At 37.0% G+C, this 25733-nt stretch overlaps 1 protein-coding gene across 1 annotated transcript; it reads right to left on the bottom strand.

Moving 5' to 3' along the window:
* Nucleotides 1–2350: 2350 nt before the first annotated feature.
* On the bottom strand, nt 2351–24832 carry sash3.S (SAM and SH3 domain containing 3 S homeolog). Its single transcript, XM_018233052.2, has 8 exons — nt 24182–24832; nt 12087–12182; nt 9294–9437; nt 7545–7671; nt 6996–7153; nt 6180–6386; nt 4456–4606; nt 2351–2665 (listed from the first exon to the last, which is right to left on the bottom strand). Exons 1-8 carry the CDS (start codon nt 24236–24238, stop codon nt 2430–2432), a joined length of 1176 nt encoding a protein of 391 aa, XP_018088541.1. The 5' UTR covers nt 24239–24832; the 3' UTR covers nt 2351–2429.
* Between the last annotated feature and the right edge of the window lie 901 nt (nt 24833–25733).

The raw sequence follows: 25733 nt of genomic DNA, 5'->3' as shown, positions 1-25733 counted from the left end.
CACCTTATTTATTAATACACTTTCCCGAAAATTTTGTTTGCGGGGAAAAAAAGCCTTACGAATTTTTCAGATTTCCACCTGAAAATACTGATTTTTTTTTTTTTTTTTTGCCTGAAAATTTTGGATTATTGCGTGACTTCTCCCATTGACTTATATGCAACCTCGGCAGGTCTGAAATGCCGGATTTTCGGATTCTGACTTTTTTTCATCCTCGGTGTATAATAAATTCCAAAAAAAAATTATTTTATGTTTTTTTTATATTCCATTTTTATACTAAAAATAAAACACACATTTTTCAGCATTCTGAGTTAAGTAAATAACCCCCAAAATGTGGATTAATTTCTGAGAACAGCCAGTTGTCTAGTTGTTCTCTTCTGCCAAAAACTTTAAATTGCAAGCCCCCCAAGCAGAATAAAGGACCCTGATTCCCTTGAAAATCATTCAGCTGGAACAGTCATTTTTTTTGTGTTAATCTGTTATCTGATACAGTTTTAGTCTAACACTTCCCCTATATGCTACTGACCAAATTCTTGTACCTTGCAAAAAATGTGTATTTTTATTTAATTGTATTGTGTATAAATATGCACTTTCATTTGAACTTCATTACCTGGTATTTTTTTTTCCATACTGAAAAATTAAACTATTTATTTGCCTGTGGTAATTTTATTCAATTCCCTACATTGTTGCTCAGTTGCACAAATGGGTGTAAGAAATGAAAAGAGGGTTCCATCCGGTGTACCAAACTTTATTGCGTCTACAATACTGAACAACCAAAAACACATACATAAAACACATACATATTTTACAGAATATCAATACAGTGTACCAAGTATTTGTGCATTAGCAAATGTAGGCCTTTCCAAATTCCAGGGAATGCTTTTTTTGGGGGTCTCTGCTGCTAAAGGCTACCCAAAAAGTACCTGTAAATGTCTTGATCTTGGGTTGTTTGACTAGTTTTAAGAAACAAACTAGGGCTTCTGCAGTGATAACAGATGGCAAAATGCTAATGAGGCATCTATACTACAGCTGAAAAAGGTGTAGAAAACCAGAAATGTAATGCCTGCCTATTAATACTGAATAATGCCTCTTATTGGCATAAAACATAGTGATTTAAACCTCATTTAGAATAACTTCTGAAGCACATCCCTTTATCCACCTTTAATGAAAAGACCTCTTTATCGCTTATATGAATGATCTTCCTCAATCTCCTTGGGCCTCAGGATTAAGAGCAATTGCAAACAGGGACGTTCTTGACATCTTGATGCCAACGTGGTTCTAGCTCAATGCCACATTACTAAGGGATAATGCTGCTAGTGATCCAGCAGGATCCATGCAAATTGCTGTAAAACTTGTGGGCAGATTTAAAAAAAAAAAAAGCTTTTCCGCTTTCATACTTAGCAGCATAGAAAAGGTGTCATTGATTGCCAATGCAATGCACAAATGCATTTAATGATAGTGTCTCTTAAACTAGCTGCAAAAGCAACAAATGTTGTGTCTGAAGAAATACTTGCCCCAACACTAGCTTGGGGGACGAAAAGACGCAATGAGTCCTTCAGTTTCTCTTAACTTTAGACAAGTTATTTAACCTCTCTGTTTCTCACACCAGTGTAGAATCCTTTTACCTGAATAAAACGGCATAGTGCTGGTACAGTTAAGGCTATGTAAAAATGTAAACAACAAAAAGAAAATACATGTAAAAACCAAGTGACCCGAGTATGCACAACAAACATAACTACAGCAAAAAGAACAGTAATATATATATATATATTTATTAGAAAAAAATAACAGGAGCAAAGATGGAGGAGTTGGTCCTTAATCCACTTACAATATTCCACTGATTAACCTAAACATAGAATAGCTCCAGAAAATGGTTGTGTCTTGATAACTAGGTGTTTTAATAGGAAAACCCTTAGAATTAACTTCATAAGGGCTACAAATCGTTTTTCAGTGTCTCTTAATGGGTTTGAAAATAGACTTTCTTTGTAAATGGCTGTTATGGTGAGTTGATCCAATACACAAATTCAATGTTTATGACCAGGAATTCTCCAGTCTTTTGATTTTTGTTATTAGTTCATGAATAACGGCATTCCAAAGCAATTCCATTAGATCCAAATGTAGTACCAACAGAGCAGAATGTAGATCAGTGATCCCCAACCAGTAGCTCATGAGCAACATATTGCTAACCAACCCCTTGGATGTTGCTCTCCGTGTCCTCAAAGCAGATGCTTATTTTTGAATTCCAGGCTTGGAAGCACATTTTAATTGCATAAAAACTAAGTATAGTGCCACACAGAGTGTCTTGTAGGCTGCCAGTCCACATAGGGGCTACTAAACCCCACGCAAATTTTTCATGCTTGTGTTGCTCCCCAACTCTTTTTACATTTGAATGTGGCTCACGGGTAAAAAAGGTTGGAGACCCCTGTAGACCATCAGCCTTCCTTACAGGTTGTATCCCCAGGTATCGACTGTTCAGTCTCTGCATGTTTCACCCCAGTGGATTCAACTAAGGACAGGTTTTTAATGTCTTCATCTATGCTGATTATCTCCATATCATCCCGAATGTTCTCTAGATTATCTGAGCCCTCATAGCAGCCAGAGTCACGGGGAATGTGAATACTGTGGTCCATAGAACTTGAGTCTGTCATGTCTTCAGTTTCACTGCCAGCTACAATAAAAACATGAATAAATGGTTGTAAGCACATAGCAAAAAAATCAGCTTTTCTACAGTCAGAAAACACGTTTTAGCTTTTATACCCAATGTGAATGCTGCTTACATTCATTCAGCTTTCTCATTTGGTCACAAAACATCTGAGGTCATTACTGATGAGGTTACATGTTACAATGCTAGAGAGTAATGGGGTTATTTATTAAATTATGTGAATTTTTTTCAACTAATAAATTCGAACGTACTTACAACTCCAACGGGAGGTTATTTATGAAAAAGACTTGAACGTATTTGATCGAATACAAACAACCCGAAAATTTAAATCGAGTTTTCCTCCGAGAAAAAACTAGACTGACAGGAAGGCAATGAACATCTTCAAATTGTTCCACTGACCTCTGCCATTGACTTCTACATGATCTCGGCAGGTTTAAGATGGAAAATATTCGGATTAGAACTGTTTCCAAGGTCGGGGTGGGATAAATCTCACATTTAAATTCAAATTGGGGAATTAAAGTTCAAATTTGAGAGTTTTGACCCCAAAAATTCAAATTCAGATTTTCCATTCTAACCTTAATAAATCTGCCCCTAAAATGTGCATTTTTGTTATCTGCACAACACACATTCTATACAAATCATACAATTTATGTGTGAGTTTATAGGGGAATTATCGCGAAAATAATAAATTTATATAAGCTTCAGCATACTGAAATAAGAAATTTTCTAAATAGAATCAATTAAAAATTCTGCATTGTTTCTGAAATAATCAAGTTTCTATTCACTATTCCTCTCTCAGCATCTGTTTCTCTTCATTCTGTCTTCATGCAGCAGTTAGGTGTCAGATGAATGATCCAATATATTTTATGGGGGGGGCTCCCTTTCCTAACAGATGTATTAGAGCTCACTCAAATAAAGGATTCCAGTACAAACAAAATCTAACAAAATAAATGACTTTTGCTCAAATTCTGCATGTAGAGAGACATGATGTTTGGTGATTTTAATAGAGTGAGCTCTAATACATCTAGGCAAAAGGAGCCCCCCTATAAGATATATTGGATCTAACTGTCAATGATTATCTGACACCCAACTGCTGCATGAAGAGAGAATGCAGAGAAACAGATGCTGAGAGAGGAATAGTGAATATGAACTTGATTATTTTAGAAACAATGCAGAAATTTTAATTGATTGTGTTTAGAAAATGTGTTATTTAAGTATGCTGAAGCTTATATTAAATTTTAATTTTCGCGAAAGTTCCCCTTTAAGCAAAGTGATGTTGCTCAAATATGAAAAGCTGTTTAGCTGGCCGTGTATGTACAGAAATCCCATATGGATGTAATGATTTCTCCCCCCACTCACAAAAGAATTTTTAGGTCAACCCAACTGTTGATTAGACAAAATATAATGGTGCTAGCCAATGACCCCCGTATACTATCTATTTCAGTTTGTTGGCTGAACCAGAACTACAAGGGCTTGTATGACTATTCTTCTACAAAGTAATGTGTAATCTCCATCCACATAAAATGAGTCAAATGAGAATGAACTCAGTGCCTATGCATTAACAGTAATGGATAATAAAAAAAAATCTTGCATGAACTGTTTGTACCAAACACATAAAGGTGGTACAAAAAAAAGGCATCACATAAGTTATCATAGCAATATTTTCTGAATAACGGAGAGGCTTCCATTAGGTTGACCTTCATAAATATCTGTGCCTTTAACATTAAATTGCAGTTGTGAAATTGTTGCCATATACAAATAAACCGTAATAAATCTTGAGGGTGTAACTTTCTTACTGTCATAATCCAGCAGGAATTCAGCAGCCGTGAGAAGCTTGACCCTGTGCTGAGGATCCGTGATGTTTAACTCAATCAGGTGGTTTTCACTCAGGTCCTTGAAATCCTCTATTGTCTCGTAGCCATTCAATAGAAGGGTTGGAATATGTTCCTGTAAAGAAAACACAGTTGACTAACAGGAAATGTTTGAAATTTGCAGCATCCTGCTGTTTATGTTAATCATATTCAGAATAAAAAGTACAGTATACTTGAAGTTGCAGTTTTATGTCAAAGTGCCAGAACCAAGAACTCACTATAAGGTTGATTTGCGAGTTTGGGTTCCAGAAAAGGGAAAAGAACGTGATGTGCAGACAAGTTAGGCCCTTTTAAAACATACAGTATGTACATCTTTATCTAACCTCCAGCATTTACTAAACTGCATTTTCTTGGATGTCGTAGGATAGGCAGGCCTTTTGTAAATGCTAAAATATTTCATTTGTACTATTACTAGTAGCAATTGTCTACTTTGCTAAGGACAAGTTTAAACCCAAATACATAAGAAGTGTAGCACCTAAATATGAGGGCTCATTTATAAATGCAGTGCAGTGTACAAAATACACTCAATGCAAATCCACATTTTGAGATAGAGTCACTAAAGGACGAAGTGGCTAACGCTACAATTCACCAGTGTTACTACCCTCAGGGGCATCGCCAATTCACTAGCAGACGCTAATTCGATAGTGAAAGAGACTGTCGCTAACGTTTGTTCGCACTCTATCGCCAGGTGACTTTTTGCTCTGGCGAAAGGTCGCTAGTCCGCAAATTTAGTAAAGTGCGGATTTTACTGAACGTAACTCTCGCCAGAGTTGACTTTGCCACCAGGCAAAGTGCTAAAAAGAAGCTAGATCTTCCTCAATCCTCTGTCACTTACATATCCTGTGTGCCAAAAATGCATTAAAGTTCCAAAAACGCTGGCGACTTTTCCTTTTTTGAAGCGGGGTTGCCTGCAAGCGGTTTTCTCCAGACATTTTATTACATATTGAACATTCATTTTACAGTGGGCTCATGTGTAGGGCATTATATTAACTCTCTTGTCTTTATTAAGGTTCCCTGGACATTTGTAATAAAAAGTGGTAACTTCAAGCATTTGCACCAACATTTATAATAAAGACGTCCATACAACTTTAAATTACACGCCCTATGCAAATTGACCTAAGCGCAAGATCACTAGCGAATTTTCACTAGGCACAAACGAACACTAGAGAATCTTTGCTAAGAAACGCTTGCACTGCCGAAGTAATGCTAGCGAAAAGTCGCCAGCGTTCGGCGCCCAGGACAAAACTCTGCATATTAGTGAATTGTCGTAGTCGTAGCGCATTTGTGCCTGGTGATCTGTGCAAAGGTGACGCTAGAGAAAATTTGCCTGTTAGTGAATCTACCCCTTTAACTCAATATTGAACAGCATTGTGACAAACCACCAATATAAAAAGGCGGTGGCACTATCAGCAACCAACAGCATAGTAAATCCCTTTCACATTTCAGCATAGCATAACAACAGTGTAACTCCCATCAACACCCACTATGAGACAGCACTGTGACTCCCAGCATACAAAATGGCACACTCATTTTATGCTGTGAACTGCAATTTTATGCTAGGCTATGCTGTAAGACACAATGCCTAGACCCTGGGCCTCTGGTTATGCCTCTGGAAATCAACTCTGCTATAAGATGGGGTAGTATCTAACCTCCATGTTAATTCGTTCCAACAGCTCCAGTACAGTCTTAGGCTTCTGTCGTTTGCTCCTTGTTTTAGTTTTAGTCTTTTTGGGGATTTCAGTTTCTTCCAGCACAAGGTCGACATAGATGAATTTAAAAGTTCCCATCTTGTTTCTTAGCATCCCTGTCCAGGTACCAACAGGCGGCTTTTCAATGATGTCAATGAGGTCTCCTTTCTGTAGATAATTAATATTGTTATAGACTCTAGCACTTCTAACTAAGCCAACATAGCAGTGGAGGATGCAATACCGATATAAGAAATATGTGTAACTCTTTGTATTAAAGGGCCACTGAATCTAAACCACAGGTTGATCTTATATACTGCATACATACTGTATGAGTATACAAGTACGGGATCCGCTATCTGGAAACCCGTTATCCAGAAAGCTCGGATGGCTGTCTCCCATAGACTTAATTTTATCTATATAATCCAAATTTTAAAAAATGATTTCCTTTTTCTCTGTAATAATAAAACAGTATCTTGTACTTGATCCAAACTACGATATAATTAATTCTTATTGGAAGCAAAACCAGCCTATTGGGTTTATTTAATGTTTAATGGATTTTCTAGCAAACTTAAATTATGAAGATCCAAATTACGAAAAGATCTGTAACCTGGAAGACCCCACGTCCCGCGCATTCTGCATAACCTGTATAAGATCCTGTCTCATGAATAGTTGATATTCAGCTATCACAATCATATACGGTGATTTAGGGAGAAGAATTACTTATATTGTATTCCTACTAATGAATCTACATGTGAATGAAGATGAGCATGGCCTTACTTTAAGTTTGAGAGAATCCCCATCATACGGGCTTGGTGTGAAGTCTGTGTGAACTTTAGCTTTTCCACAGAATGGCCCATTATATGGTGGAGGGAGGTTTTCCAGATTATTGCTATCTCGGTTGTTGATCATATATGATGGACTGAAGACCTCACTGCCTGAAAGGAGAATGCTAACAATGGATAATAGGGAACCACATTATTTCTTTTTAAGCACATTTGCTATTCCTGACGACGGTCCGGAAACATCAAAGAAAACCTTCATTTTGCATTTTATACAAACCCTGAGTATGCCAGTTTTTACATTTTTCTTTACACACACACACACATATAAATATGTATATCCAGTATGCAAGTTGTAACACCAGTGCATTAAAAAATTTAGTTTGCACAAATATAGTTAAGATCATTCAAATCAACCTACAGTATTTGCTCTGTTCACATGAAATAGAAATCTCTAGATGGATAATTACTGGGTGACCTTTCTCTAATAATTTAATATAATAATATACCAAAATTAAAGATGCACATGTCACTCGCATGAACTTACCACTAGAGGTTTGGTGGCTGACGGGTGAGTGTAGATTTTCTTCAGGATCTAAAGACTTCCTATGCAGCCCATCACTGCTTCCATCATTTGATATTGGAGATAAAGAGTGGGGATCTGTCGATTCTCCCTGCATAAATGCCAAGAAAGGAGACACAATGATTGTTATACAATAACAATAGGTAATCATTTTGGGTTTATACCTGTGCTACTTGCATAGTAAGTACTCATTGTTGACTATGTGCAAATGGCCCTTGCTTTCCAAGGACCCGCTATAGCTGCAACCTTCTAATCTAACCTTTCATCACTACTGAACTTTATGTGCAACATTCCCCCGAGCAGAACTCACCAGGGGCAGGTTAAGCACCAATCTCACCAATAGTGACTCATCTGCCCACATGCCCCAAATGGATTAGAAAAAATAAATATATTTGGAAACTAAGGTCTAAGGGGCTTGTCCAAAAGGGCCCATGGTTTCTGGGATAAAGCCCCCAGTTCAAAAGGGTATATTAGTCCAAAACCAAAAAAGATATTCCAAAACCCTATATTATATTAAAAGGCGGAATACCATGTTGTCTGTATCCCAATCTTTTTAACATGATTTTTGAAAAAAGACATATTTTTAATATAATATAGAGTTTTGGGATAACTATTTTGATTTTGGAACAAATGGATTAAATCCTGATTATCATAGCCAAAATTGTGCACATATTGGTAAAAAAATATAACCTATGTCTGGCACCTGTCCATGTGTTTCTGGGAAAGCAGATTTCTGATTCAATATTTCAAATAGAATCGCGCAGACTCTGAAGACTTATGTAAATTCTTCCAACTAGTCACCTCATCAATCACTGTCTAAAGTAATTTACTGACTCTCACGTGGGATCAGGTTGTTTGGGTAAAGGTGGATCTGGCACTGTTTGTGTAGACAACTCGGGATAGCTCTGTAATAAAATAGGTTGCTAATAATGTAGTTTTTTACACTAAGGGGGTTATTTACGATTTACGATTGCCAAAAACCCCAAAAATTCTGAATTTATTATACCCTGCGGGTGGAAACAGTCCGAATCTGAAAATCCAGCATCGCAGACCTGCCGAGGTTGTATATAAATCAATGGAAGACTTTTTGATCTGCGCTGGGTTTCGTGCAATAATCTGAAGTTTTCAGGGGGTTTTGGGCAAAAATCCCAAAAAAACTTTTCGGTGGAAATTCAGAAAAATTTGTAAAATTCGTATTTTTATAAGTAAGCCGAAGAAACCCCTGCGTATTTGGTTTCTGTTTTTCAGAAAATATTGAGATAAATTCGGACTTTGATAAATAACCCCCTAAGACGCCTGGTGACGTGTGGTGTATTATGCCACTGTTTTTTACACAGCATAATAAATATTCTCCTATTTGTACTGTAATTTAAATATACAGGAATTAATGAATAGAAACGCACAGAAATCTCAGTCACATAGAGCATCATTTTTAGGTGTGTTTTATTCTTTTTTGTGCTAGACTTATTCATGAGTGGCGAGATTTAGGGTATAAATTTGTCTGTATTGGGACTAGTGGGACTAGTGGCCAACTATTGTTAGGTGTAGTTATCCTGCTGAAAATGTCATGTGTGTTGCCCAGCTCTTATCATATTGTACAATTTAAGATGGTGCTGTTATTAACTCCACAAAAGGGAGAATACAAAAGGTACAGTTACCCTTGCAGAGAAAAAAGTGGGGATTACAGGAAGTGGTGCACTTATCTGTTCTTACCATTTCATGAGCCATTGCTTTCATAACCTCCTTTCCCATTTTTCTGTTCATTGTGCGAGAAATGACAGCTCTCCATTTCTTACTGAGATTGCCTGAGCTGTGTTTACTCTCATCCACCGTTACTCCTGATTCATCTTCAAGAATCTACAAGAAGAATGACAATGAGCAGTGTTAGGTTACATGAAAGAGAACACAAGAGGAGAAATAAGTTAAATAGTACAAGTAGTACAACTTTAAAGAGCAATTATCGCAACATTGAAAATATAAAATAAGCTTCATCTCATGGATATAAGAATCTTTATAAATATAATTTTTTTTTTTTTAAAAAACTACCATTTTTAAAAAAACTGTGAAGGAGATGGAGTCAGTTTTTTTTATTCACAGGTTTAAAAAATCCTTTTTGGGTCTCTCTTTGCCTTAAAGGGGAAGTAAAGTCTAAAATAGCATAAGGCTACAAATGCTGTATTTTGTATACTAAACATAAACATGAACTTACTGCACCACAAGCCTAATTAAACAAATGATTTATACTGTCAAAGTTGACAAACAAGGGGGTCACCATCGTGTAACTTTGCTAAACATCTTTGCATGACTACGGAGCACATTTACTTTGCTCGAGTGAAGGAATAGAAAAAAAAACGTCGAAATTCGAAGGTCGAATTTTTTGAAGTACTGTCTCTTTAAAACTTTGACTTCGACCATTCGCCACCTAAAAGCTGCCGAAGTGCTGTTTTAGCCTATGGGGGATCTCCTAGAACCTGTATGGAGGCAATTGGGGGAGTTTGAGCGATCGAAGGTTGAAGTAAAAAAAAACCCATGTTGTAACCTTGTCTAGTCAGTGCAACAGTATGTGGGAATCTTTGAGCAACACATTGAAAAATCAGACTGACACGGAAATTGAGGTGTGCGTGATTCACTTCAGTTGGCCCATAATAAAAGTGTGGTACGTTTTTTTTTGTGCTGACAAAGTAAAACAGATTAACTCAAATGCACCAGGGAGGCATAAGCTCATCTAGTATCCACCCATTCATCTGGGTTAAGTTAAGTTTAGGATATGTTAAAAGGGCACTTATCTGGGCATGAGGCAGATTTAGCCTGTGATGAAATTCAGCTAAGTAACATCAAATTATGATATTTTTGTGCCTAATAAGTTGGTTTGGGGCTTGGATACACCGTAATGTATTCTACTTAATTATATGCTACAATTTTTATAGTCTCGCGTCTGCTCACCTTGCCCCTTTTGTGACGTCATTGTGACGTCATCGGCGGTGCGGCACGGGTCTATAAAAGGACCCCGGAACTGCAGGTGCGGGCGGGCCCAGGCTGGAGCAGGGTGGGTTAGGGTCGTGTGCGGGTCAGGAAAACCCTGACCCGCACATCACTAATGCTACACGGATTGACTTAAATGCCAGTAATCCTCCTGGGAACTCTCTTTTAAAGGTGTATTATGCTTTTAAGCGATATGAAACCCAATTCCAACTAATAACTCCACAATAACAGCTGTAGCTAGGATTTGGTGGTTTCCCCAGGCCTTTAAACAGGCCATATATGGGAATATGAAATATAATGGGACCCTCAAATTACTGTGTTTTGTTTCTATGGGATAGGGTATTTTAAAGGGGAACTCCGTCTTCCAAACCAAAATTTGATAATGAGGCCCACATAACACAGAAACCCCTAATATACTAATCACAGTTACCTGTTTCTTCAAAAAGTATGAATACATGCCATTTATATGCTGAAATCCAGCTGTTTAACAGTTTATCTCTTTCTGCATCATTTGAAATCCTGGCAGGGAAGGAGGGACTAAAACACTGATGTTACAAATTGTAACAACTTCTCCACAGTTTACAGACAGCATGAAGGAACAACGTAACCCACAATGCATTGCACTATGATGTTCTGTTTGTTATTGAAATCACGTGTGCAGAGAATTGTGGGGTTTGGAGGCTATGCAGTATGCAGTATGCAGGCTGAGGACAGATGGCTGCTGTTACAAAGTAACAGTAGTCAGCCAGATCAGCAAAGTAGTCAGGAAGATCAGCAGGAGAGAAGGGGGCTAGGCTTAGGGAACTGTTCCAAACCATTAAAAATCATGAAAAGTCTGCATATTTTTTAATTCATGTATATTGCAAAGTTGCTTGAAATTATGTTTACTTTTCAAAAAGCTTAAGTTATGTTTGTGTGGAGTTCCCCTTTAACAAGAGTGGTGTTTAAATAAACTCTGTATTATATCTTGGTGGTTTGGTGCTTATAATCAATTACTATGCTAAGATTTTCAAGAGGGGAGTTGTAGTTCATCTTCAGTGCTGTTTTAGAGTTTTGTAAGGAAACTTGAACCCAACACTTTTTTTAATGTAATGTAGATATCATGAGTGATTTTAATTATAGTGTAAAAATACAATAGTTATCCTTATTTTACAGTATATTCTATTTAATTTTCACTTGCTATCTGGTTGAATTGGAAAATGAAGCCCTAAAATATGGGTGAGCCATGATACCTGGATGTAGCTGAACAGATACAAATCTAGGCAGACTATAGAAGTAGTCTGTATTCAGCAGAACAATTTACTTAACCCCATATGTGCTAAGAGCCAGCAGTAATCCCCTAATCTATTGACAATTCCTAGGCTCAAGATTCAGTTCTATAGCATTACAATTGTATGATGGTTTATAAATGGTTTATTCTGCGGTTTTGAGACAAAACACATGACATAAAGATGATGGGTCTTTTAAATGTTTGGACCAAGACCCAGAAAGAGTACAAAAATGTTATAGAATGAATGAACTCACATCTTTCCCCAGATTAAACTCCCTTTCACTCACGACAGGTGAACTTGGCTTCGACTTTCCAAAATCCTTGAAGCTGCTGGAACGCTGCAGTGAAAGCTGGAAGTTTATAGCAATATTATTAATAGGATCAGGCTTTCCAATCAATCTGCACAATGTTCATGAGTGTAGACATTTTTTTCCAGTGTGATTTATGACAGGTGAATGAATTATAATCTTTCTAGAAGGCTAATGGTCACAGCTCCCTGTGTAATGGCCATTTCTGTATTGGCAGATTTCACCCACAGCATTATTCCATATCTACCCAGGTTACTCCCTATTCCACTCAACTATATCTGATTAATTATTGTAAATTAAAATGACCAACTTTTAACCTATATGGGGTATTTTGAGCAGAGTCAAGCAAGAAAGCTGACATCATTCATTATTTAACATACAGGGGTTATTTACTAAAATATGAATATTTCTTATTTTTTTATTAAAACCACTTCTACCAAACTCATTTTTACCATATTTAGCAATAAATGAACTTGAAAAAATCTGGTGCTGCAAAAAACTTTTGTTTTCCCCTTTAGAACGCCGACCACAAAACTGCAGACTTCAGTACTCCACAGTGTAACAAACCATTCACTTGATTAGTTAACTACAGATAATTACATTTTATATACTAAAGTCCAAATTTTTCTGGTCAGAGTATTGAAGGTGAAAACATTTTTTCGTAAAGAAAAAAAACTTGAATTTATCGAGATTTATTTTATCCAGAGGCTGCTAAAAGTCTGAATTAAAAAAGTACTCCATCTCAAACCTGCCAAGGTCACGTAGAAGTCAATGGCAGGTGTCCCGTTTGCAATTGGAAGATTTCATGATCTGCGCTGGGTTTCATACGATTTTCATACAATTATTTCTAGTCTTTTCCAGCACCAGTTGTAAATTTACAATTGGAAGATTTGTGCTGGGTTTTGTACAATAATCTGAATAATTCATGGTTTTTGGGCATCAAATATGAAAAAAAGTCCGATTCTGATTTTTTCCCACACCAGATTTTTTTCAGTTCATTTTTTGATAAATTAGGTAAAAATGTGGGTGGGAGTTTGGTTGAATTGGTTTTAATAAAAATAATGAGAAATATTTGGATTTTAGTAAATAACGCCCCTAATGTGACTGCACATTTTCAAAATTTCACAATTTATACTGGTTTATAAGAGATGACATTTTTTATTTAAATATATATTATAACAGTGTTTATATAAAGCAAAGCTTGTAAAAGAAAGTACGGGACCAAATGTATAGCTCTATGTTGGGTTATACATGGTAACAGAGTAATGGTTAGTTTATATAATACACCAGTTATCTCTTCCACTACTGTATAGAGGGAAGACTGTATATATATATATATATATATATATATATATATATATATATATATATATATATATATATATATATATATATATATATATATATATATATATATATATATATAGATATATATAGATATATTAAATTTGTATTTTATTTATTCAGTTATCCCCAATTCCCTCTCTTAATCTTCATGGAGTCTATGTACTTTCTCCATGCAGCACTTTTTTCACACTGTAGGAATAAGTGGTAAGTGAGGATGAAGCAGGCATCACATCCTGGCCATTATACAATTTATAATGATGATGTGGATGCAACATTTATAGTCCGTTTGTACATGAAAAATAGTATAGATGTGACCTACATGTGGGATATTTCTTTACTTATTGTAGTTTTGATAAACAATGGCCACTGTTACAGAACTGCTTAACTCATAACTGCTTTGTTCTTAACAACAAATTCTTCCTGGGAAAAACCGGAACAGTCATAGGCCACACATTTGTTCCAGATTACATCATGCTCCAAGCAAATAGTTGCTTGGAACCATTATATATAGAACCTATCTATGATCTTGAAAGGCCCACTGTAGACTATGCAACAATTATTGCGTCTTTTCTGATTTACAGTTTACTTTGCTTTATGCCTGCTCCTTCTGTATGATTTTTTATGTTCAGTGTTAAAGGTAGTGTGTCAACCATATTTAACTTGAATACTATACTAATAAGAAAAGCAATAAGAATGCTTTTTACAATGGGGCAGGAAAGTTTTAGGGGGTTATTTATTGATGTCTGAATGCTGAAAATTCTAGTTTTTTTACTATAAAATCTGAACTTTTAGTGGGAAAAAAATCAAAATTTTTGAGATTTATTATACCCAAGGTTGCAAGAAGTCCAAATCCGAAAATCTGCCATCTCAGACCTGGCGAGGTTGTAAATAAGTCAATGGGAGAGGTCCCTATCCTATCTGGAAGTTCCTGTAGTCTGCAATGGAATTAGCCCGAAAATCCAACTATTTCGGCCTTTTCGGACAAAAACATGAAAAATTTGGGTTATCGGGAAAAAGTAAAAAAAAAAAATATAGCAATTTGTGAAAAAAATCTGAAAAAATCATACAATTACGTTTTTTGCTCAATTCTATTAAGTTTTTCCTCAATCCGATTAAATCAAGCTTTTTAAATAATAAATAAGGTTAAATTGTGGATTCTAGTTTGTTCTAACTTTTTTAATTAAATAATCAGAAAAATTTGGATTTCGATAAATAACCCCCTTAGTGTATACATTAAAAAATAAGCTAAAAAGAAGTATAATTTTGTTTTTTAGTTATTTTGTCTTAATCATTTTCCTGGAATTAATAAATAAACCAGTTGTTGCACAAGAACAAGAATCTGTACTATATTTATTGCTCTAAGTATAACTGTGCATACCTTAAAAATATAACTTCTAGGTTATAAAATATATAGATTGTATATAAATGGAAAATTGAAAAAAAAACAAGTAATCTACTGAGTGCAATATTTCAAAACAAAGATTTACAATTAGAAAATATATATTCACACACAGAGTGAGTTTGTTTTACACAAAAACAACCCCTGCATGGTTGTCACTTCCTCATCTAGAATTTACATACTAAGGGGCAGATTTATCAAGGGTCGAATTTCGAAGAAAAAAATACTTCGAAATTCGACCATCGAATTAAAATACTTCGACTTCGAATATTGAAGTCGAAGGATTTTTTACCGAATTTGGCAATCGAACGATCAAACGATTCGATCGATTTCAGTGATCGATTGAATGATTTTCCTTCGACCTCTAAAGACTTGGAAAACTGCTCTAGAAGGTCCCCATAGGCTAACATAGCACTTCGGCAGGTTTAAGTTGGCAAATTTTTTTTAGAGAGACAGTACTTTATCGAATGGTCGAATATTCGAACGATTTTTACTTCGAATCGAAGTCGAACTAAATTCGAAGTCGCAGTATCCTATTCAATGGTCGAAGTATCCAAAAAATTACTTTGAATTTCGAATTTTTTTTACTTAGAAAATTCCCTCGAATTCACTTTATAAATCTGCCCCTTAAACTTCATAGCACACAGACTTCACTAAAGGGCAAATTGTCGCCAGCAACCGATTTACACACATCACACCACTTCGCCAGGCGCAAATTCGCTACCACTACACTAATTCACGGATATGCGAGGTTGCTCTAGCGTTACTTCGGGAGTGCAAGCATTTCATAGCAAAGACGCGCTAGTGTTCGTTTGTGTATAACAAAAATTCGCTAGTGATCTTGCGGTTAGGTCAATTTGCACAGGACAGGTAATTTAAAGTTGTATGTAGGTCTTTATTACAAAATGTTGGTGCAAATGCTTGAAGTTACCACTTTTTATTACAAATATCCAGGGAACCTTAATATATTATTAATATAATGCCCTACACATTAGCCCACTGTAAAATTAATGTTCCATATGTTAGGAAATGTCTGGAGAAAACCAGTTACCCAAAATAAGTTGTTAGGACTTTTTCAGGCAATCCCGCTTAAAAAAAGGAAAAGTCTCCAGCGTTTTTTGAACTTTAATGCATTTTCGGCACACAGGATATGATGTAAGTTACAGAAGATTTAAGAAGATCTAGCTTCTTTTTAGCACTTCGTCTGGTCTGAGGTGGCGAAGTCAAATCTGGCAAAAGAGGTAACGTTCAGTAAAATCCGCACTTTACTGAATTTGCAGAGTAACGACCAGTAGCCTGGCGACGGAATGCGAACGAACTCTAGCGACCATCTTTCGCTAGCAAATTTGCGCCTGTTAGTGAATTGGCGATGTTCCTGCGGATGTGATTTCTGGTGAAAAGTCGCTAGCGTTAGCCACTTCACCCTTTGGTAAATCTGCCCCATAGAATTATGTCACCAGGGAAAGAAGTTCCTGAAAGTGACTTGTAATACTATTTTATATGATGATGGGAAAAATTCTCTTCTCGTAATAATTTGAAAATAGTAATGTTTCTTCCATGTATGGTGTTGTTATATGTTATAGTATTGTCATTATATTATATTGGTGTTTATTTTATACATCAAAGATGGTTGTGATGCCTTGTGTTTGGGCAGGGCTGAATTGTGTCTGTGGTGCTACTGCATGGTGCTTATTTGTGACCAATCATATTGATTTGGAACTGAATGTAACATCCAGTCCAGTCAGCTGATGAAGTAGAAGTCTTCACAAGGAAGTAGAAGCTACTGTGTTTGAGCAGTGCTGAATAGGATAACCATCCTTTAACATGCCTGTAGTGCTACTGTATGGTACTTCTGTGTGATGAATGGTCTGCCATACTGATTTGGAATTCAATGTACAATGCTGTCAGCTGATGACCCCCATCATCATGTATAGAATGGGATAAATCAACAGAAAGTAGAAGCCTTTATTGTGAATTTTATGCAATCCTACAGAATACAATCCAGTCAGTGCAACTTGGCTATCCACACAAAATTCTGATCATCTGAATCTGTAGCGATTTAAAAAGCATGTGACTACTTTAGTGTCACCAAATAGGGAAGAGACATACAGTACCCACTGTACCTTGTTATTGACTTTCTCATTCCCAGACTGTGTACACTGCTAAGATAAGACACCAAGCTAGTTCATACATTTTGGTTTTGAAAGGAACATGGCAAAAGTAAAATAAGCAGCAGGACTAGCATGTTAGTCAAGGAGTTCCACAATTTAGATACAGGGATGTTACAATGATCATATGTACCAGATCCTAGTGCCAATGTAAAACACTTTTTAAGCAGCATTTAAAAAAGATAAAACTGGTTGGTAAAGAACTTCAGTAGTTACCTGTTACAAATTAGTCTAAAATGTATACCACATCCGCATGCTATGCAGCAACTTCAGCACAAAATGTGCATGCTCGTAAATCAAAAGAAAGTCTTTTACTCAAAACATTCTGGAAATATTTGAGTTGGCCACGGCAGTAAACGTATGTGCCCCTGAATTCCAAGTGCAGAATAAAGTTCAGGGTTTCTTCTTCTCAGAGAAGAAACAGGGGGAGTAAGTGAAGGAATTCTTATTGCAAATTTATAAAATCCAGAATTAACTTGGAAATTTGCTGCCCTTTTTGTAGGATGTGGACATATTTTTTTGTGTTTAACCAAAGAAAATAAGAACCCAAAATGTCTGGACAATGAAAACTTTTTGTACACAGATATTCATTTTTTTTTTACATTTTGGTCAGATATAAATATGCAAATAAGTGTTGACATTTGGTTCAGATAACTCTTTTATGGGGGATTTGATTTTCATTCAATAACAAAAATGATGGGCTTAGTTTATGCTTAAAGCTTAGCTTAGTGTGCGGGTGTAAAAACACTAGCCAGGGAAACAGATCTATGTGAGCGTGCAGACCTCATGCCTTTACACAGATCATAGAACGCTGAGGTAATACTCCATATGAAGTATTTTTTCTCAAAATAGGTGGCAAGATCTACAGGCTTTTCTGCCCAAAGAATGTATCCAGTAGTAGCTGATACCCAGCAGTGATGCACAGTAGGCCTGGCATTCCATACCAAGTAAATACATTCTGAGCACCTTAATCTGAAAAGCACATTCTGGCAACGTGATGGAAACATTGTTCTGTATGCAACATTGTTATAAAATGTGGTTTCTTTGTTATTTGCATGCAGAAAATCTCTCACTTTGGGCAGGATGCATAACCCTCACATTCTCTGATAGTAGATAGAGTTTGAGATATGCACATTAACCCGTTTCTTACTGTAGGGGGAATGTGTAAATGTCTGCAAGAGGAAAAGCTGACAGGAAATAATTTCACACCTGACTAGCTGAAAGGAAGTTTCACTCTTCAAGTTGACTGTAAAACAAAGACAAGCAAATGAGAACTGGGAAAAGCCAAAAATGTTCATTACCGCCTACCCCCTTAAATATCTTGAAAACTCTATTAAATAATATTGGCACCTTTGTTCCTGCTTTGGTCATTTTAGGACTGCCCAAATGTCCAGACTATGGGCATATATCGTCATGTTCTCATGTAAGGTGCCAGCAATAATTACTCTTGCCCCTACCATCACAGATATGGAACCACTCAGCCAATAACAACAAGCACCACTCTCTCCAATCAATACTGTTGGTTCATAAACAATTCATATTTTATTAAAACAATGCATCTTCCAATGTGATGATGTTAAGGGCACATTCAGAATGACACAAGCTTGCATGCAAACTAAATTTGTGTTACTGCTCTCTATTTACATCTGGTTTCAATGGTTAACATCCTCTTCCCTGGTCCCGGCATATATTTCCTGGTATTGTGTCCTAGGAAACGTCTCTAACAAAGGGACACATTTATCAAAGGGTGAACAGAGAGTCCATCAGAGGGGAACTCTAAGGGGTAAATTTACTAATCGACAAAAATACACCAGCGACAGCTTTGCAGCCATCGCAACACTTTTCCAGGTGAAAATTCACTCAGACAATGCTAATTTACTAAAATACAAAGTTGCGTCCAGAGCGCCGTACGCTGGAGAATTTTCGCCAGCGTTACTTCGGAAATCAAAAATAAGATGGGCTAGCGTTCAATTATACAATAATATTATACAATAGAGGTCTTCGCTCAGGCTAATTTGCATACAACGGGAAATTATAAAGTTGAATGCACGTATATGTTGCAACAAATACATTACATTACACAAGTCCAGGGAACCTTAATAAAGAAAATAGAGTTGTTATATTGCCCTACACATGAGCCCACTGTATAGTAAATGTTCCATATGTTAGAAAATGTATGGGAAAATGTAAGGACTTTTGCAGGCTATGGGGCAAATTTACTAACCTCTGAAAATTTGCCAGCGACAGCTTCGTTCACAGTGCAACACTTCGCCAGGCGTAGATTCCCCAGGACAGCGCTAATTCACTAAAATCTAAAGTTGCGTCCAGGGGCTGAACACTGGCAAAGTTGCTCTAGCGTTACTGTGCCAAGCAAAGCGAAGTTGCACTAGTGTTGGCTAATTTGCATACAGCGGGAAGTTAAAGTTCAAAAAGTATATGTTGCAGCAAATACATTACATTACTCAAGACAGGGAAACCTTAATAAAATAAAATAGAGTTGTTATATTGCCCTACACATGAGTCCAGTGTATAGTTCATGTGCCATATGTTAGGAAATGTAGGGGGAAGCAGGTTACCCCAAAAAAATTATGCAGCCTATCACCCTGAAAAAAGAAGCTAGCATTTTTTAGGACTTAGAAAAATTTTCAACTATTTATTGAGGAACTCCTATCTACTCTATTGCCCTTTGCCAGTTCTGAGGTGGTGAAGGCAAGTCTGGCGCAAGAGGTAACCGTTAGTAAATCGGCAAAGTTCCAAAATGACATCATGCTGGTGAACCAACGTTAGTCACTTCGCCCTTTAGTAAATTTGCCCCTATCACTCTGAAAAAAGGAAAAATGGTTTGTTTGTTTTTTCCGCTAAAATATGATGTAAGTAACAGGAGATTGAGGAAGATACAGTATATTCACTCCAAAAAATGCACTTCGCCTGGTCTGAGCTGGTGAAGGCAAGTCTGGCGAAAGAGGTAACGTTCAGTAAAATCCGCATCTTTGTGAATTTGCGGAGTAACATCCATTCGCCAGAGCGAAAATTTGCCTGGCGATAGAGTGCAAGTAACCGCTAGCATCTGTCTCTTTTGCTAGCGAAGTTACGCCTGCGCCCTTTAGTAAATCTGCCCCTAAAAATCAAGTGTAATTGAACAGAGCTGTGCAGTTTTATTCAAAATAGTAAAAACCTCCATATGTGTTGCTGTTTTTTCTATTTCAATACATATAAAAAAATGTCATGGTTTTACAAGCGCACCCACAAAAATGTCACAAGAAAACAATCACTGGGCTAGTGCAATAGAAAACATTTTTTGCTAGAATAGTATTTTTGGCCAGCAAAATAATTTTCTTTAATACAGCCAACAAAAACACTTCAATGACCTGGGTATTCTACAATATGTCCAGGTTGTGGGTCATCTCTTGTGGTTATACTTCCTGTTCCAGTAGTTTAGTAGAAACATATCTGACTTTTATCTGACAAATTCTGAAAAGGTAAAATTTACTACTTAATCGGAACTCAGCTTGTTGATCGCTAGGTATAAAGACATCCAGCATAAACACTTTGGGGCAGATTTAGCAAGGGTCGAAGTGAACGTTCAAATTCGAATTTTCGCGTTTTTGTGTGGAATTCGAGAATAGTTAAAATTTGATTTGAGTTTTTAAAAAAATTTGAATTTGATTTTCGAAATGTATCATGTACTGGCCCTTTAAGAATTCGATTTGCGACTATTCGCCACCTTAAACCTGCCGAATTGCTGTTTTAGCCGGTGGGGGGACGTCCTGGGAGTTGTTTGCAGCCTTCCTGAAAAATCAAGTTATTTCTATTCTATTCGAGGTTTCAGGTCGATACCATTCACCCGAGTTTGAAAAATTAGAATTTTTTTTTAAATTGTAAGCTCTAATAAGCAGGGCCATCTTTACCTCCTGCATGTGTCACTATTTGTATGTAAACTATATGTTTCATGGATATGCCCTTATATTGTACAGGGCTGTGGAATATGTTGGTGCTTTATAGAAGCTTGCTAATGAAAAATAACATACAGTTATACTGTGGATATTCACTTGGTTGCAATAATGTGGCAATTGCTTGATTGAGTATAAAACATGTTTGTGTATAAGCAGCAGTCTTGTATTTAGAACTGCTTTTATTTTACATGGAATTTCCTGTTCATACATACAGTACTCAATCATCACATTCACCACTATCACCCTATATGGACTGTATCAAAATATCAGGTCAGTTTGGCGCAACTGACTAAACCACAGAGTAAGATACTAGAAATAAATAAGGCTCTGAGTAATCTATGTCCTACCCCACATCAATATGTTGTTTATTCCTAAATGGTTTAAAATGAAGGCAGAAAAGGCTAATCCGAATGTTATTATGTTTTTATTCATTAAAATGCACCAAATCCAGGAATAGGCTTGGGATTCAGACGATTCGTAGGACTTTGCATGATTTGGATTTGACCGTCAAAATGCCAAACTGAAATGAACCCTTGGGGGCCGATTCATGAAGCTCGAGTGAAGGATTCGAAGTAAAAAAACTTCGAATTTCGAAGTGTTTTTTGGGCTACTTCGACCATCGAATGGGCTACTTCGACCTTCGACTACGACTATCGAAGGATTCGAAGTAAAAATCGTTTGACTATTTGACCATTCGATAGTCGAAGTACTGTCTCTTTAAAAAAAACTTCGACCCCCTAGTTCGCCATCTAAAAGCTACCGAAGTCAATGTTAGCCTATGGGGAAGGTCCCCATAGGCTTGGCTAACTTTTTTTGATCGAAGGATATTCCTTCGATCGTTGGATTTAAATCCTTCGAATCGTTCGATTCGAAGGATTTAATCGTTCGATCGAAGGAATTATCCTTCGATCGTTCGATCGCAGCATTTGCGCTAAATCCTTCGATATTCGAAGTCGAAGGATTTTAGTTCCTAGTCGAATATCGAGGGTTAATTAACCCTCGATATTCGACTCTTGATGAATCGGCCCCTAGAAGTCATGTGATTTTAAAGCTTTGGAAAATGGAATGCAACAATGTTTTGTTCAAAATGGATGGAATGTTTTTTTTCCTTAAATCTGGATATGCAAATTAGGGTTTGGATTCTGTTTGGTACTTGGCTGAATCTATTGTGAAGGATTCTATATGGATTTGTAGCAACCGTAGTATGAAATCCAGTGTAGGTTTCATAAATGAAGTCTGAAAAAAGTTAGTAACCAATACCATAGATATACATTACTAACAATATTGACAAGGCTCAGCCAGGAAACATTGTTGAACATTGTTAGAGATAATCCATTCTGCTTGCTTTAGTAGTAAGAGCCACTGTATTATCAGTGATGATGTTGTATATATGTCTAAAGCCAAACAATAGAAATTAATGATCTGTGCATGAATACATTACAGTACAAAAATGGGGGGGGGGGGGTTGTTGTGGGTGCACACCTGAGGCCAATTTCAAAACGTTTAGAGCCCTGTCTAAATGATTCAAGTAAATATGCAAGTGCATGTCATTTTGAAACAGGGTTTTTTCAAAATGATAAGCCACCATACCACATCAAGGAAAAACCCCACATGATGGTCCCTAACTTATTTACCTCTAATCATAGTAAAAAAGGAATTTTACATCTCTGTTTAGTGACAATTCTTTATGTAAACATCTCCTGTGCCTTGGTTTAAAACTGTGTGCTAAATCCTCCCCCAAGCCAATTTGCAAAAACCGCACACCCCGGCAACCACCCAGTCAAGGTGCATAGGAGAATCACCGGCACACAGGAGTTTAGTTAAGCAGGGCAAGCCCTTGCAATTTTATTAAATGCAGTGCAACGTTGCTCCCCCGCCAACTGCTGAGCGGCTTTTAAGAGGGAGAGACTGCCTTGCATTTTTACTTGAATCATTGAGACAGGGCTCTAAACATTTTGAAATTGGCCTCAGGTGTGCACCCACAACCCCCCCAATACATAACAGTACGTTCAATGTGATGGTTCACCTTTAAGTTAACTTTTAGTATATAATAGAATGACTAAGACAAAACATCTTTTCGATACCTCTTAGTTGTTTAGCTTAATAGTTTTTTAATTACTTGCCTCATTCCAGCATTTAAATGGGGGGGCCACTGACCCCAGCAGCCAAAAAACGATTGTTCTGTGAGGCTACAAATTTGTTGTTATTGTTACTTAACTTATTTTTCTGCTCGTGTACCAGTCTTTCTTTCAAACCACTTCCTGGTTTCTAGCACCCTAGCACCAAGATAGCTGCTGATACTACAAACTGGACAACTCTTGATCAAGAAGTGAAATAATTAAACACAAATAATAAAAAGAAAACTGCTAATTGTACCAATCTCATACATTATATAAAAAGTTAACTCAAAGGCGAACAACCCCTGTAAAGTGCCAGCACATATAAAAATATACTTTATAGGCACTTTGATTGTTTTTGTCTCTTCAGCAGCTGCATAAATAAAGCAATTCTGAGCTGCAGTAGCCAAGTACTGTAGTAGAATTGTTATTTGCTATTTGTGTGCAGACACTAAAAACTAATATTGCATTAAAAATTAATTACTAAAACCAACTGTTGTTCTAAAAGGCTGTTTGATATGCAAAGTTTACCCTAAAGTCTTGTATGGTTGACTTCATTGTCACTGCCAACAAAACTGACATACACACTAACATACTGTATGCTGATTTAATGAGGTTGCCAAATGATCTAAACTTTGCACATTTTTGTCACATGAGTGGATATGGTTCAATCTTTTGCCTCCAGGCCAATGATTAAATTACATTATGGACCTGCACATAGCTTTCAGGAGATACAGTATTTGTAACTGCCGCAGAGCTCCCTGCCTGATAATATTGTTTGAGACAGCTCTCAGAGTTCCATGACTTTATGCTAATGCTATTTCAAGTCATGACTTTATAATTTGACATAGCATTAGCTGGGTTTCCAAGGCTTTTCCTCTTTAATGGGTGCCTTGTATTTAAAAAGAACTTCAGCCACCCTAACTGCTGTTGATCCATGGTTATGTGACAAATACATAGGAGACCGCTGTAACTGAAATATATCATTCAGTCCCATGTACTAAGCAATAAAATTGAGATTTAAAAAAAAATCATGATATTTGCTCAATAAGCTTACCTTCTTTTTTTGGTTTGAGTCCTTGTCTGATGCATTGGATGGCTTCCGTCGCAACATCTCTGTTATCTCTGGGCTTCAGTGCACGGAATAAACATTAAGGCTGGCACTATCTTCACTAAAACTTGTCTTTCAATTCAAAAGGAGAGAACTTACAGGAAGCCAGGTCACATGACCTGCCCAAATTGCAGTTCTGGCTCGTTGTTGCAGCAGAACTTGATGACAGGGGACCTGCGAACAAGGAAGGAAACCACAGCACCAGCCGGCAGCTGAACTCCCTAGAGACAATTTCAGAGTTAATCAGTGCTGAGGAGGCCTGCAGTCTCATTCCTGTCAATTGCAGTAACCCCTTGATGACCAAGCACATACTTGTATATATCATAACTGGAATTCTCATTTCATGAAATGACTTCAGAATTACTACTGTACTCCCCTGGAAAAACTGACTCCTTAAATGACCCTTCACTAAACAATATACATAACATAATTGGTGGCAATGGATAGTATTTAGGGAATGGCCTTTTCAACATAAAAATGCTCCAGCTGGAGTACTTAGTCCAAAGGAAATGTTTTAAGCTTTTTCTCCCTGGATGGGATTTCCTTTAAAACAAGTCTTCACAGGAAGGATTAGCTTTACTGAGCAACTTCAGTGACCCATGCTTCAAATATTCTGTATATATAAATTAATTTTATTAGAATTAGGCAATGCTTCTCTCTGTGCCCGTCCACCGACTTAAACCCTCTACCACATTGTGTAAGCAGGCAGGCTGGGGCACCTAAGGGGGTGGGGGGACCCCAAGGGACCCCAGTCCAACCCTGAGGGAAATTAAAGGCACTCAATGTTTGCTGCTTAGATTACAAGTATAGAACAGCTCCCTTCCCCCTTTGTGATTGTTTTGTTATTAAAGGGATACTGTCATGGTAAAAAAATTCTAAATGAATCAGTTAATAGTGCTGTGCCAGCAGAATTCTGCACTGAAATCCATTTCTCAAAAGAGCAAACAGATTTTTTTATATTCAATTTTGAAATCTGAATCTGGGGCTAGACATATTGTCAATTTCCCAGCTGCCCCAAGTTATGTGACTTGTGCTCTGATAAACTTCAATCACTCTTTACTGCTGTACTGCAAGTTAGAGTGATATCACCCTCCCTTTCCCTCCCCAGCAGCCAAACAAAAGAACAATGGGAAGGTAACCAGATAACAGCTCCCTAACACAAGATAACAGCTGCCTGGTAGATCTAAGAACAGCACTCAATAGTAAAAACCCATGTCCCACTGAGACTCCTTCAGTTACATTGAGAAGGAAACAGCAGCCTGCCAGAAAGCATTTCTCTCCTAAAGTGCAGGCACAAGTCACATGACCAGGGGCAGCTGGGAAATTGACAAAATGCTAGCCCCATGTCAGATTTCAAAATTGAATATGAAAAAATCTGTTTGCTCTTTTGAGAAATGGATTTCAGTGCAGAAGTCTGCTGGAGTAGCACTATTAACGTTTTGAAAAAAAACGTGTTTTCTGATTACAGGATCCCTTTAAGATGCTGTTTTGCAGGGGG

The sequence above is a fragment of the Xenopus laevis genome, chromosome 8S, assembly GCF_017654675.1.
Source record: "Xenopus laevis strain J_2021 chromosome 8S, Xenopus_laevis_v10.1, whole genome shotgun sequence".
Lineage (NCBI taxonomy): Eukaryota > Metazoa > Chordata > Amphibia > Anura > Pipidae > Xenopus > Xenopus laevis.
This window is presented reverse-complemented; position numbering and strand designations above follow the sequence as displayed.